This window comes from Anas platyrhynchos, chromosome 10, assembly GCF_047663525.1.
Source record: "Anas platyrhynchos isolate ZD024472 breed Pekin duck chromosome 10, IASCAAS_PekinDuck_T2T, whole genome shotgun sequence".
NCBI classification, from domain to species: domain Eukaryota; kingdom Metazoa; phylum Chordata; class Aves; order Anseriformes; family Anatidae; genus Anas; species Anas platyrhynchos.
In genome coordinates, this window is record NC_092596.1 from 14,766,803 (window position 1) to 14,781,527 (window position 14,725).

At 54.3% G+C, this 14,725-nt stretch overlaps 1 protein-coding gene across 2 annotated transcripts; it reads right to left on the reverse strand.

The window, feature by feature from the left end:
- Window positions 1-14: 14 nt before the first annotated feature.
- On the reverse strand, window positions 15-13,650 carry GDPD2 (glycerophosphodiester phosphodiesterase domain containing 2). 2 transcript variants are annotated; one of them, XM_005016600.6, is made up of 16 exons: window positions 13,535-13,650; window positions 7,432-7,580; window positions 6,486-6,589; window positions 6,320-6,413; window positions 6,049-6,108; window positions 5,811-5,909; window positions 5,394-5,487; window positions 4,810-4,955; window positions 4,348-4,430; window positions 3,965-4,115; window positions 3,248-3,463; window positions 2,232-2,383; window positions 1,788-1,935; window positions 1,508-1,590; window positions 1,058-1,086; window positions 15-767 (listed from the first exon to the last, which is right to left on the reverse strand). In XM_005016600.6, exons 2-16 carry the CDS (start codon window positions 7,543-7,545, stop codon window positions 715-717), a joined length of 1,626 nt encoding a protein of 541 aa, XP_005016657.1. In that variant the 5' UTR covers window positions 7,546-7,580; window positions 13,535-13,650; the 3' UTR covers window positions 15-714. The 2 variants fall into 2 exon arrangements, with proteins under 2 accessions (XP_005016657.1, XP_005016656.1); XM_005016599.6 differs by lacking the exon at window positions 13,535-13,650 and adding an exon at window positions 9,013-9,485.
- Between the last annotated feature and the right edge of the window lie 1,075 nt (window positions 13,651-14,725).

Here is a 14,725-nt window from a genome sequence, read left to right on the forward strand (position 1 = left end):
GAATTGGTCCTGCCGAGCTCACTCACCGCCGCCGGTGCCTCTCATTTATTGACATAAATAAGGAGGAGCGAGGGAGGTCGAGGCCCCGCCGCGAAGTGCCCGATGCTGAGGAACACAGGACCGTGGCCCAGCCAGCCCCCTCCACCCACAGCCCCTTTCCACCCCCCAGCACCAGCGGCTGTGTGGGCAGCTGGTGCCCTGGCCCCCAGCAGCAGGAGGGCTCCTGCATCCCCCAGGGCTCTGCTCCCGCTCCATCCTATGCCCCTACTGCATCCAGTCCTAATTCCTCATGCCCCATGGACACCTTGGTTAAAGTGCTGCTGCCCCTATCACCAGAAATGATGGTGACAGGCTAAGACTGCCCCATACCTGCACCAAACAGTGCCTCGAAACCCCACCAGCCTTTGAACCGGCATCCTAAGGCTGAGGTCTTGACCCCAGCACAGCTGGAAAAAAGCTCAGCCCCTAGGGCCCATGCCAGCACCAGCAACCCCCCGCCCAGGCTCTGTCCCCTCCGTGCCAGCAGGAGCAGGGGACACAGTGCCAGGTCTTTTCAGCTGAGGGCAGTTCTGCACCACGCGAGGAGCCAGGAACCGCAAGCTCAGGAAGGAGCCTACAAAGGAAAGCAGCCTTGAAGCTGGCCAGAGGAACACTCCCTGCTCGAGCTGCGCACGTCTGTCTGCCCCTCCCCACGGCTGATGCAGGCTGGAGGGGTCAGTCTTGCATCAGGCTGTTGATCTTCGTGAGCAGCACGTCCGTCTCAGACTCTGCGGAGACCAGAGAGAAAGAAGACAGTGAGTGCGGGCAGCCACCATCCCGCAGCGACAGGCAGGGCTGCCTGAAAAGCCGGTTTGAAAGGACTTGGGGAACGTGGGACTCCCCAGCACCACCCCACAGGACTGTTTGCTAAGGGCAGGACAGGAGCTCCCTGTGCTGGGCTTCCCTGCCCTCCCCCAGCCCGTTCAGCTCCATCACACACCCCCCTGGAGCAGGCTGCCAGCCAGGAAGCAGTGGGGGGAGCCCCCAGGAAGAGGGGAGCTGGTATCCATGCACTTACCCACTGGCTGCCTTCTCTGGGAGCATTTCCTAGGAGATGGAGTAGGATCGATGTTAGTGCTTCAGTCTGGGCCCCTCCCATTCCTCCCTCAAGCTCCCAGCTGCAGAGTGTGGGGCCCCACAGGACCCAGTCCACAGGAATCTGCTCTTGGCAGATGTGGCACTGGTACAGGAGGAAGCCCCCAGCCCCTGGCCTGGGAGCACAGCAAGGTAGCGAGTGCAGGCCAAAGGCACCCAGCAGCTTAGGGGAGGGTCAGGTCAGGTTTTTAGGAGCAGGCTGCTCAAAAAAAGCTGCCTCCATGCACTTCTGTATCACTTAACCAGATGGGAGAAGACCTCAAGATCTGAGTGCAGGATAGGTGGCAGCAGATACCACAGATCTGGGGACTCACCAGCCACCCAGGACCCACCACCCCAGCCTCCCCTAGTCTGCCGCAGGGGTCAAACTTACTTCAGCAAGAGGAAGGCCCAGAGGATTGTCAGGAAGGAAACGCAGTCCACAACAATCCAGATCATGAGGTATGTTCTGCTGGGCTGCAAGGGGGCAATGAGCCAAGCTGTGATCACCGTGCTGGTGGCACCACACAGCCCACCATGCCAGCAGGTCTCTGCAGGGTCACGCTGTCACAGCAGCACAGCATGGGACAAAGCCCACCCTGCTGGCAGCTGCAGGATGGGACCCACAACCTTGTGCTGCACAAAGGCTTGTGGAAGATGGAGATTTCACTTACCAGCAGCCAGATGGGGTGTTGCATCTCCTTCAGCACCTGGCAGGCGTTGGTAGTGACAGAGCTCACCCCTGCGCACCATAGCACGGAGAAGAGCCAGGGCTGGTTCACCACATACAAGTTGACCGAGATATTGTCCTGGCGGTACTGCCTGCACAGGGAGAGCCTGGTCAGTGCGGCAGACAGCAGAGTGCCAGCATGCTCAACTCACAGCCGGAGAGGCCCGTATGTCTGGGATGCTATCCAGCACTTGCAGCCACGTGGGAGAACCGCCTGGAGAGCCAGACCCAGGGCAGATTTGCTGGCCAGGCAGAGGACGGCAGCCAGCTCCATCCCCAGCCCTGCCTGGTGGGGCACGTGTGGCCTTGGGGGGACTTCACCTCTGCCAGACCCTGGGACACAGCTGGGACTGTGCCCTGACCTCTCATCGCAGCCTGTTGCTCTCACCTGATTTCCTCAAAGCTTATGTGTTGGTAGGACAGGTTGATACGCTGCAGTTGCTCCGTCTTATTCTGGTCCCTCTTCCGGCCATAAATCTGCTGGATGCCTGGAGCTCTCTCTTTGACCTGCTTCCTGCAGTCATCCGGCAGCCACAGGACCTAGGCAAGAGCCAGGGAGCACTTGCAGTAAGAGGCACTCCCGAGCTCTCCAGAGACCTCCGTGCAGACCCAGGCACACGCTGCCTGCTCTGAAAGCTGCTTCCTGCCCACCTCCGTGCTCAGGTCCCCAGGAGGATCTCAGCCAGGGCAAACTCCTAGGAGTTTGTACCAGCCAAGAGGCAAGCACAACAAACCCCACTGCAAGGGGAAAGCAACTCCTAAAAAAGCTGCAGCAAGACCTTTATGTCATTCTGGGTGGTTGAATAGATCAAGCAGTGCAAGCTTTTGCCCCCAGTTCTGCAGCAGGAACGCACTCTGGACCAGCATTATAGTGGAAGCTTTTGCTATACCCTGAATTCCCAAAGAGCCAGGAGTGAAAGTGAATCGGGTGCTAATTCATCCCTGCAGGGCAGAACGTGGCTTGGGCTGCGGAGGCTGGGTGAAGTGCAAAGGAAGGCGAGGAGATTGCAGCAAGTCAAGGAGCTGCAGGGAGAGGTGCGGTGCTGCGCAGGGAGGTGGAAATATGAGCACTCGTTTCATGCTCTTGTGCTCCCCTCCCTTGACTGAGTCACTGTTTACACACCAGGGTGGCCAGTCGTGGGGAATCGGAGTATTCGCAGGGGTCTGAAGCTTTAGGCATTAACCTCTTAATTATTGGCAACATCTCACAGCTGGAAATCCCCAGGATCTCTATCAGGGCCATGCCTGGACCTAGCCAACAGCTGCCCCAGCGTCTGTTGTGCAACAAGATGCCCAGCAGGGAGCACATGGTGATGGGGTGTGCGGGGCAGTGGGGGTGCTTTGGGTAGCAGAGCAGCAGGGTGACAGCAGGGCCCAGCAGCAGCAGGGTGGAGGCCAGCTCACCTGCTGAAGCGGGATGCCTGACTTTAAGATGACATCCAGGGTGGCATTGACAAAGCTCTGGTAATCGCTGTGATTCTCCGGCCGAAGGTCAAACATGATGGAGATATTGCTCTCCTTAGCTGCCTCTAGTGTCTGTTCCAGCGACGGGATCCTCTGCTTAGTCACCTCATCACGATCACTATCCGAAAGGCTTTGCACAGTGGGAAATGGTTTCCGCTGCAATGGAGAAAGAATCAGTCACCGCTAGCAGAGCCTGCAAGCCTCCATCTCCCAGACTTGTGCCTGTAACAGCTCTAGCCTCCCATCCTGGCCTCTCCGTGTAGGGGCACAAAGCTCATTTGCCTGCCCATCCATAGGGCATTTCTCCCCTTCTCCCTGCTAACAGCGCTGTTCCAGCAGCCCCAGCACCTGTGGGCATTCGGCAGGTTGTTAGTCACCTGAAGAGCATTGCCACAGCTGCCTCCAAGCCCAGGCAGGCTGCGCAGCTCAGCACAAGCACTGTCAGGGCACATCAGACATCTGCCCTCAAACCAGCCTCCCCGTGACTCAGCTGCGGAGTCAGAGCAAAGCCCAGCTGCAGCTCAGCACAGGGTGTAACTGCACCCCGGGGATTCGTGCAGGCATGGAAGTGCTCCTACACCTTGCTCAGGTATCTGCAAAAAGGGAGTGCCCCCCAGGACAGGGCTCTTGCTGGCCCCCCAGTGCACCCATCCTGACCTCCAGGAACCAGTTGCCAGCGTTCAGCTGCTGCAGCTCTGTCCAGTTGAAGGCTGTGCTGTTCATGTCAGCTCTCTCAGGGAACACTTTCTGCACATCAGTGGTCCTGGTGAGCTTCTCATCGTGCATGAGGAATGGGACCCCATCAGCACTGTCAAAGGAGCAGAGAGGGAGGCTGTGTCACAAGCTGTTTGCCTCCTAACCCTGCCTCAGCATTTCTGTCCCCTCCCAGCCACTCTAAGCATAGCCCCCACCTCAGTCTCATGCTGGGGGGAGGTGGGTGGGAATGGCAGGACCATTTAACAGGTCTAACACCAAGTGCAGGCTGTACATCCTGCAATCACAGGCCCCTTCCACCCACCACATCCCTGCTGCCCCTTTACCTCACCATGACGTCCGTCTCAAAGACTTGCACCTCGCAGTCCACCGCCTTCTGCAGCGACATGAGGGTGTTTTCGGGGGCCAGCTGTAAAGGATGTGGTGTCAGCACAGGAAGGGGCAAGGTACTCACCCACTTGGCTGCAGGCAGCACCTGGCAGCTCAGCTGAGCATTAGGACACCCACAACAGGACTTGTGTGACCCTGGTGCAGTGGGGGATTGACGAAGGATGGGTGCAAAGCATGTCTGCTCTGTTTCCTGGCATCCTACACAGTCCAGCTTTCTGCAGTTACCTGCTCCCGGTCCAGCAGAGCTCAGCAAGCAGCACCCACGCTCCTCACCCACCTCCTCCAGCCCTTGTGCTGGCCCAAGGCACCCCTTTCAGCCACGCTACGGCAGCAGCAAGGGTCCAGTGCCAGTGCCAGCCCAAGCTCTGTGGCAGCACGCTGCAGGTGCTGTCACTCACCATGGGGGCTCCTCGGTGGCCAACCAGGGCTGGCTTGGGGGGCAGCTGGTTCTCCTCCATGATGCAAGGGGAGGTGATTCCCAGAGGAGCCAGGTACAGCGCGATCATCACTGCACTGTACACAAGCAGCAGAAACACCTTGAGACCTGCAGGCACAGACAGAAGGTGGAGTGAGGTACACAGGGAGCATTCTGGGGGCTGCTAGGAACAAGCCAAGGCTGTCTCAGCTTTCACTTATGGCTGCCCTAGGTCAGACATTGCATCCCCAGCCTCAGGAACAGTGCAGGGTTTCTCTTAGCCCCTCACATGCCCTTGCATCCTAACCCAGGACTTCTGCAGGACCCAGTGTGCCATCTGTACGTCTCCTCCAGCTGCAAAGCAGTTAGAGCTGATGCTGCACCAAGGGCTGGGCATGATGAGCAACAAATACAAAAGCAGGGGTGATGCATCACTACCAGACTAAGTCCTGAGGACCTGTTCCTACTGCACCCTGTACGCTGCTCTGCTGCCAGTGCTGCTCAGTGGGGTGCAGGAGGCTGGGCACCCAGCCACAGGGAGAGGTGGGGACCTGGGGGGGGGTTTACCTGTGTTGCGGGTGCGGTAGACGACGCTGGCCAGTGGCCAGGCAAGGAGAGTCATTCCCCCCACGATTCCAATGTGCAGGAAGGGACCTGTCTCCTGGGGAGGCAAAGGTAGGGTGTCAGCCAGCACCAGCCCAGCCCCTGACCCCAAAATCTATGTGGTCCAACGGCAGGGATCTGCTAGTGCCACGGGAAGAGGCAGAGTGCCAGGGAGAGAAGGACCAGGTGCCCCTCCTGTCCCTCCACCATCCATGACCTGACTGCAACTGCTCCAGACAGAACTGCACAGTCCAGGCTGAAGCAAGGGTTATTCCCCATGGCACACAGCCATGCTGAGGGCTCTAGGCACCACCCTGCATCTCATCCCCTCAAGTCAGGTACTGGGACAGCGGGGGTGTCCCTGATGTCAAGCTGACTCACCTGCAGGGAGATGCGTGCGCTTTTCCACTCATCCGCCCACTTTATTCCCAGCCCTGTGAATGCCGCAGCCACCACGAGGGCAGTTATGATCAGCAGGGTCTGTGGGGCAGGGCAGAGGGCAGTTAGGGGTGCACGTATAACATCCTGCTACCCAGGGGCAGAAAGATGCAGGAGAGGGGCTGGGCAGAGAACATGCCCAGCATGCAGCCAGCATCTCTCTGCACCAACAGCCTCTCACCTTGTGCAGCCAGTGCAGCTTCAAGGGCTGGCCACAGAGCTGCAAGCACAAAGCAAGGACCTGCAAGAAAAAGGAGGAGACATCAGAGCTGGGCTGTACCCCATACTTCAGCCCTCAAAGGGCACAAGACCCAGCCTTCCCACAGGAGCCTTGGCCCCTGAACACATGCAGGGTCTCCAGCCACACAGGCTTGGATGCTGCAGGCTCCACCTGGCCCATGCCAGGCACGGATCCATCCCCTGGCAGCCCAGGGGGGATCTGTGAGGCTCACCAGCAGCACAGTTGAGTAGGTGATGAGCACTGCTGTTGCTATCAGCAGAACCAGGGACCAGTCCAGCCACAGCTTCTGCTGCTTGAAAACGAACCTGCAAGCAAAGGGGATGGTCAGAGGGATGGGGGCGTGTGAGGAGCAAGGCTGGATGGGGGATCCTACTCACTCATTGAAGTTGTGGAAATCATTGAGGATGATGATGGCAAAGTAGAGCCACACCAGCGTGAAGAGAAAGACGCAGAAGAGGAAGAGGAACCAGCTGCAGTCACACTGAAAGCCAGAGACAGAGGACAACCATGCACTCATCTGCAGGGCACCCAGCACACGGCTGGTGCTGAGACCCCAGGGAGCACCCAGCCAGCAGCAGGGGCAGGGACCAGGTGCTGTCCTGTTAGCTGGGATGAGCATGGGCTGGTCTGACTGGAAGGACTGGGAAGAGACAGGTGCTGTGCTCCAGAGCAGCAGTGACAACTCTGAGCCCCCAGACAGCTCCTACTCACCCAGCTAAAGCCAGGTCCAGCTTCAAGGTCTCCATCCCCAGCCCCGCATGTGCACGGAGGTGCCAGGTGCCGAGCGGGACACCTGGCAGCCTGGACCAGCTCTCACATTCCAGGCAAGACGGGGCAAGCAGCAGCGCAGCCGCTCCCATGGGAGTTGGAGACCTCAGAAAATCCCAGAGCCTCACCCCTCTCGAGTTATAAATCACTGGGGACATCCCCTGCCAGCACCCCGACAGGGATGCACCCTGCCCGGGAACCGTGCCTTCCACGTGGCTCACAGGGCACCCTGTGCCTAAGGACCTGCCCGCCCAGGCACGTGTGAACTTCGCCGCAGACGTGCGCCCAGCTGGGCAGGGGATGGCTGGGGCTCAGACTCACACTGCTGCGCTGCCTTTCTCATCACCTAGTGGGAACACGGCTCATCCTCTCCCTGACACTCTCGCATCTCTCTCCCACTGTCTCTGGGCAGGGAGGGTCCCAGAGCACCCCAGGCTCTCAGGACCAGTGCTATGGGGCCAGCAGCCCAACGTCTGGGCTGGGGGGCTCAGCCCTTCCCCAATGCTCTGACACAGAGGCTGGCCAGCCCCAGCTCAGCACCTCCCACAGCATCACCTTGGTGGTTCTCAGGCCCTTCCTCTTCTCCTTCTTGGCAGTGATCCACTGGCAGCTGTAGAGGCAGAGCAGGCAGGTGGCACAGGGGCGGCAGCAGCCGGGGGGATCAGCCATAGCGCAGGGCAGTCGTGGGCCAGTGGGTCACAATCCTGCAGGGGATGCACACAGCGTGTCGGCACACACCTCCTGATACCCAGCCCCCGTGGGGATGGGGCACCCCAGCTCCATCTAACCGTAGCTGCCCCAGAGCCCCAGGACATAGCAGAGCTGCTGGCCATGGCCCCAGGCGAGGTACGGTGCCAGAACAAGCAGCGGTGCCCAGGGAGGGCACTGGTTATGCAGCACAACCAGTCCAGCAGGCTCCAGGCTCTGGCAGCCTCAGCACCCCCCAGCAAGAGCCCAGGCTGCGTGCAGGGCTCCTCACACACCAGCAAGGGGAGGAGGAGGGCTGGGAAGCTCTGCCATGGTCCCCACACTCCCGGTGCTCAGCTGCAGGTAGCAGGCAAAATATAATGGGCTTGCCTTTATTCGTGCCCTGAAACCCCATCCCCGTTACTGCTTGCCCTGCTGCACCACTTCACCAGGGAGCAGTGGGCTCAGCCAGCATCCCCGGCACTTGTTCCTGACCCCTTCTCACTGCTCAAACCAGCAGGGCACTGGCCAGCTGCTGGTACCAAAGGAACGCTGTCACGACACCAGCTGGCGCCCACACAGGGTACAAAGTACAGCAGGCGTGGTTGTGGTCATCAGCTGAACGAACTTCAGCCCTGTGCTGTCTACCGCACAGCTGAGCCTGGCAGGGGACCAAGGACCAGAGCCTGGCGGCAGCAGCGTAGGACTGGCTACCCGCCTACCCCACCGGAGTGATCGGGAGGGTGCTGGAAGTACTGCAGGGGACTCGGAGGGAAACTGCCCCCTCCGTTCCCCTATCCCAGGGGCTGGACTGCAGCGGCAGTGCCAGGTGTCACCGAGCATCACCATTACACAGGGCACGGGTCCCAAACTGAGGTGGGCTGGACAGGCAGCGGATGCTGCACAGCTCCATGGGGGAAAGCTGGGGACCATCAGGGGTGTAAGCTGCCCTCCTTCAGCTCCCAGCAGACAGCTCCAAGGCACACAGCCAGCCCTAGCATAGAAGGCTTGTTGGGATGAGATAACGTAGCTACAGCCGCTGACACAGCAGCATACAACATGCTCGCAGCCCCGTGGGGAGCCCCCACAGCACCCAGGTGCTGGTGCAGGACAACCGGGTGGCCACAGGCAGGGCTGGGTGCCACCCGCTCACCCACTGTGCCACACATCAAGCAGAACCTGGCCAGTGTCCCCAGCCCTGTCGTCCCCAGAAGAGGGCAAACAGAGCCCAGTGGGGGGATCCCAGAGCAGCAAAAGACCCCACTCCCAGCCTCCCACCCCACACCTCCCCTGTGCTCACCATCCCCACTCTCCAGAGCCTGTGGGAGCAGCACAGGCAGCTCCTTCCCCCCAAACCCCCAGCAGGGCAATACCCCCACACTCCCCTTCCCCTTTTTCCACCCCACCAGCATCACTGCCACCCCCTCGGTGCTTCCCACGGGGAAATACCTGCTCCCTGTCGGGCTCCCGCAGCGGGCACTGGGTGGCCAGGTGAGCGTGAGGCTGAGCTCCCAGGCGGGTGCTGGTGCGTAACTCGGCTCCGTGCCGCCTGCTCACACCCTGCTGGGTGTGTTCGTGCCCCGGCGGGGCTGTCGGTGCCGCCTGCAGGCCTGCACAGGCCGGCGAGGGCGGACTGCTGCCGGGGGGTCAGGGAGGGTGCCGGGAGAGCCTTTTGTGCCTGGGTCTTTGTGGCCGCTCAGGAAGCGGGGAAGGGGCCCCGCGGGGCGGCACGGCTCAGCGCAGGGGAGTTTGCAGGCAGCCCACGCACAGGGAGGATTAAGGCTGTGGGAGCTGGGAGGTTGGATGGAGGCAGCTGCTGGCACTGCTGGGCCTTTCAGCGAGAGGCTGCTCAGAGCCCCTCATCCGAGGGAGGCTTTTCCCTTCCTTGCGGAGAAAGCCCAGGACAGAAGCGTCCTAAGGCAGAGGTAGAAGTGGTTTCTTGTCTTTAACCATAGGAAATGGTTCAGAGGTAATGCACCCAAACTTTGCCAAAGCAACAGATAAAGGCGGCTCCAAGCCAACAGATGGACAGGGCATCTCCCTCCATCCCCCTGGCACAGCTGTGTCCTCTGCTCCAGGTGTCAGCACAGCTGTAGCCCATGATGCCAACAGACAGTCGGACCCTTCCCCATGGTCTTCCACAGCCTGCAACGGAGCTGAGAGCATCAAATGATGGGGAAGTGACAGCTTCCTGCAGGGACATGGCAACTGCCAGGCCGGACAGATGTTTCACTACGTGCCCTTACAGCTGTTTCTATCCTATGCCACTGTTTACATCTTTGGCATAAACCAGCAAATCGCTCTGCAGAATGTGCTGATTAAGTACATCTGCAAGGCTTTATCAGCATATGGATTGGAGCACTGCAGGGAGAGTGAGTAATAACCTTAATTGCCCCACTCCCAAAGGAGTAAGCAGAAAGGAGGAATGCCACTGCGATGACCGAGAATGTCACTGACCCCAGCTGGCAGGGAGCAGAGGCCACCGAAACAGCCAGCTGTGAGCAGCTACCAGCAAGATTTGCCCATGGCGCAGCCCAACACCGGTGCCACGGAGCAGGAAGCAAAGCTCGCCGGGTGCTGTTACACACCGGCCAGAGCCCCCGGGGTGCAAAGGAACAGAGAGCGAGCCTGTGTCACCAGGAAAGATACTTTATATTGGGCTGCAGGTTATAAATCGGTGAAGCCGTGCACCAGGGAAGGATGAAGGACCACTTCAGCCAAAAAACAGCTTCGGCAGCGGGAAAGCCCGAGCACGAGCAGAGAGTCTGAGGTTACACGGGAAGAGAGGAGCCCAGGGCAGACCCCGCGGGCCACCCATGGCCGGACCAGGCGTGCAGGGACCGTCTCCGCCCCGCAGAGGGCACTGCCGCACAGCCTCCACCGCCGACCTGCAGCTCGGCCGCCCCGCACTGCGGTCCTGCAGCCCCCTCCCGGCCCCGGTCTGCCCCGAGCTCGGACGGGAGCGGCAGCAGCCGCGTTGCTGCGAGGCCTTTCAGCTCGCTGGCAACCAGCCGCCATTTCCCCCCCACCCCGCCGCCGCTGGACGGCAGGACGCGGCCATGTTAGGTGCGGGCAGGCATGCCGCGCCGCTCAGCGCCGCCAGGGGGCGCCCTCGGCCCGCGCTGCCGCCGCCTCCCCGGGGGCTCCGGAGCCGTGTCCGTGCCCCGCCGCCTGCCCCGGGGAGCCCGGGCTGGGGGCGGCCAAAGGCCGGTGGCAGCGGCGTTGCACCTCGTTTGCTTTTATATTCGCTTCAGGCCTTCGTGCAGGTGATAGCAGCCAGCAGCGTGCTGAGCCGAGCGCTGCTGCAAGTCACTGTTCAGATGCGTCTGGCACTGTACCGCTTATATCCATCAAGAAACAAATATTCTAATTTGACCGTTTTAGGGAATTTTGAGCCTTTAATCTCCCGAGGGAGTCAAGACCCGTGAAGAAAACACATGCTTCTGTAACTATTATTCCATAATCACTCAGTGCGTAACAAACAACAAAAACTCAGTGCAGCACCAGAGCCAGCGGCACAGGCAGTGCTTCCACCCCAGCTGGCAACCGACCTACAGAAGCTAATAGAGAAGCTAATAGAAGGCAAAGATGTCCCCACTATGAATCTACAAATCCCTTCTTGTTGGTAAATGGCATAACATAGAGCTGGTTACATTAGAAACTACCCTGTGTAGGCACATTGAGTTGCCAGAAGTAATTACCCAGAAGCAAAACACCAACCTAAAGGGGTGCGGATCACAGCCCTAAGCTCAATGGTTAGGATGGCTTTTTCCTGAAGGCCAGAAGCCTTCAAGGAATTAAAGTCCGTGGTGAACAAGCTTATCGGATAGCTTTCCCTCCACGTCAGAAGTCTGGTAGTTAAGCACATATAGAGTATAGATTGTGAGAGTATTGTTAAGGTTAGGGAAAATCCTCTCTGGAGAACTGATTTTATTTCATCTCCCATCCCTGAGTTTGTATGCTACAAGGCAAATCACTTGACTGAAACTTTTCATGGGTGGTCCATATATTTTGTGCATTTTCAAAGTACAAAAATCAGTCCATGCCGTTTTCTTGTAAGTGCTAATCATTCATTGCTGTAATTGAGATTAATGACAGGAGCTCTGAGGATCAAATGCTAAGGAGCGTTAAGAGTTCCTGATGCACACCACAGCAGATCTGATTGGGTGCTGATAAACAGGAAATTAATTTTAGGGAAGAGTAACATGGCATGTCTAAAGCTATAGCAATGCAAACAAGATTTTTCTTTGGGTCCCTGGAGGAGGGAAAAGAATTCAACAGGAAAGTTTTTCTTTCATTAAAAAAGTTTAGTTACCAGATTCTGTTATCTCTATTAGAGATCTGCCCTGTAAGATTTACATGCTATAATTTGTTGATGGTTCCTAAGACTGAAATAATTGGTTTTGTTTAGATGTAGAATCCTCTTTTTGGAACATGAACTGCTTTAGACTTTGAAGATGTTTATCCTTTGCCATTTCCTAATTGTGTTATCATTGCATATTTAACTGAAGCCACACAATAACAAACAAAACAAATCTTAAGTATTACATTTAAGACAAGATAGGAGATAGTCCCAGTGTATACTTGCACGTAATTTTTAATTTTAAACTGTTCCTATTTTTTTTGTAATATCTACAAAGGAGCTGACTCATTTAATTATAATACAATAAAATAATACAATATAGAAACACAATAACAGTTGTGTTTCTAGTTAGTCACCTTCCTTTGTATAGATAGAGAGCTTTACTGGAAATTACACTGTAGACATAACCTACTGAATGAAGCAACACAGGCACATACCCCACAGCTCCAGCTCCACTTGCCCTACATTGAAGTATATGATGACTCTAGAGCACAGTCAGTGGTTTGTGCTGTTCCATGGCCAGTACTTATGTGTTTTTCCAGAAAAATATTGTATTTCCCTTGTCAATAAACATAAACACCTTGCATCTACTGCCTACTTCAATTGTTCTACTACATTATCATATGTATTTAGCCTCTTCTTCCATCCTGTTCCCTCCCCCTCCACATAACTTACTAACTTAAAACATACCATTATTATTGCATTAGAGATAAGTCTTTAAAATAGAGCATTTGCTCCTAATACATCTCTAATTTCTATTCAGAATTATGGTTACTGTAGAATTACATTTTTCTTCTTTCAGTATATAAAATTCAATGCAAGATCACAAAATTAAGGCATGCCACAGAACATAATCTATTTGTTACTTAAGCTAAGTTTATTTCCCTGTTGTTTCAGGAGCTTTTAATAAAGACATAAAAGCTGGCTAATTTTACGGTTAAGCCACATACTTTCTGATAGCATCACTGAGGATAAAACAGTAGTCTATATAGGATAATACTCTAAATCAGTTTGTGTCAAAAGCTAATCTAAGAAGCAGTTCACAAAGAAAAACTCAGTTTTTGAACTATAGCAAATACCTAGTAGGATATAGGTCCAGCCCCCAAGCACTTAAGTCCTCACTTCGTATTTAAGCATCAGCACAGGTAATGGTTGAAGTCAGTCATTATTTTAAGAGTAATATTTCCAATACCCTGTTAGCCTCATCACATGTGGGATGCTATCCTCTTGCTGTAAATCCAGACAAAGGGAGCAAAGTCGCCTAATTGACTATTACTTCCTTATTCTTAGATAGGTTATTTGAGGACAGATGGTACTTTTGAGAGTCATGATGTGCTGCAGCCAGTAATAGTCCTGTCATACTCACAAGGCTACAGAACTTTTCCTTACAGTACCTACAAGTTTTCATTATTAGAGAGAAAATACTTCACAGAGCAATTAGGACAGTTCCTGTTATCTTAGGAAAGATAACTCACTTATAACAAGTATTTCTTTAAAAGCAGCTTTCACCACATATAGAACTTAGCTGTACGCTATGCTTTATAAGTAGCTCTCGTTGTCAGCTTAATTGTTAGAAAGAAAGAAGAGCCCTGAAACTGGCACACTTACCAGACTGAAGCAGCTTCTTGTCTCAAACTCTCTGGTGTATATAAGCAGCAGCTGTTTGCCATTGCCAAATTTATAGGACAAGCCTCCAGAGCACTGTGCTAAGGGTAGGTTTATATAAAAGGCCCTTGTTGGGAGTGGTGAGTAATTTGGTAGGGAGGTGGTGTTTGTGTTTGCTTGGGTAGTAGGGATAGGATGTTGTTGTATTATGGAAAAGCTAATATGTAGATTTAAGCTTTTTTTTTTTTTTTTTTTTAATTATTATTATCTTAAAGTAGGGTCTAGAATGGTTGCCTTAGCTTTCTGAGTTTCCTTTAAGTATACTTTTGTGGTTTTATTCATTTATTATCTTTTTAATTATGCATATTTAAGGCCTTTATTCAGTAATAAGTATCTTTGTTTAGGTAAAGATTCTTCTGAATTACTTAACGTATCTAAAATGCTATAGCTTAAAAAAAACTATTTCTGTTTGCCTTCTGTTTTCTCACTTGGCTGTTAAAGATGCCTACTTTAAATATCTATAATTGCTCTTTTTTAGTAACTTCTATGTGATTTTTCCTCTGAGCCTTTAATTAACGTAAAAGGTTGCGGGGGACTTCTAGCTAGTAGTCAGTACTTAGTGTTTTTTCTTCTGTTTTCTTAAAGCTGCTGTGCAATCAATATCTCTGGGGGTTCATATATGCGGATTCTTGTGTTTTGTGTTTATGGCCAAAATACTTATGTTTTCTGGGAATAAGTGTTGAATTCAGACTGCAGAAAGTGTTTATGCAGCAGTGAGGAAAACTTTATTGTATTTTTTTTTTTTTGGGGGGGGGAAGGAAGGTGTTTTTTTGTTCCTATTGAAAGCAGGAAAATGTAAATAACTTCTCAGCAAGAGACTGATTTTTCAGATGGAATGGCTGGCCGCATGGAGGAGCCTGACATCATGGCTGAATGGCTTTGGTGAAGAATTGCTACTGGAAAGTGTGGAAGAAACTACAGCAGAAAAATATTTTTTTTGGTGTTGTTTATTTTCAAATATGGAAGTTAACACTTTATCTTCTGACATTTCCTGCATATGCAGGAATATGACCTCAATGCCTACCTGTAATGAGCTTCATTATCTGTGGATTTTATTTTTGCTTAACTGCTCCAAAATACTTGAAGTTTATAAGCAATAAATTTACTATCTGTGTATATCTCCAAGGTGTTCTT

Coding starts and splice junctions, on each gene's coding strand:
- GDPD2 (XM_005016600.6), bottom strand. CDS start 7,545: ATGGCTGATCCCCCCGGCTGCTGCCGCCCCTGTGCCACCTGCCTGCTC. Junction 5,910..6,048: donor AGCTGCACTGGCTGCACAAG/GTGAGAGGCTGT, acceptor CCTGCCCCACAG/ACCCTGCTGATCATAACTGC. Junction 768..1,057: donor CCAGAGAAGGCAGCCAGTGG/GTAAGTGCATGG, acceptor TGGTCTCCGCAG/AGTCTGAGACGGACGTGCTG.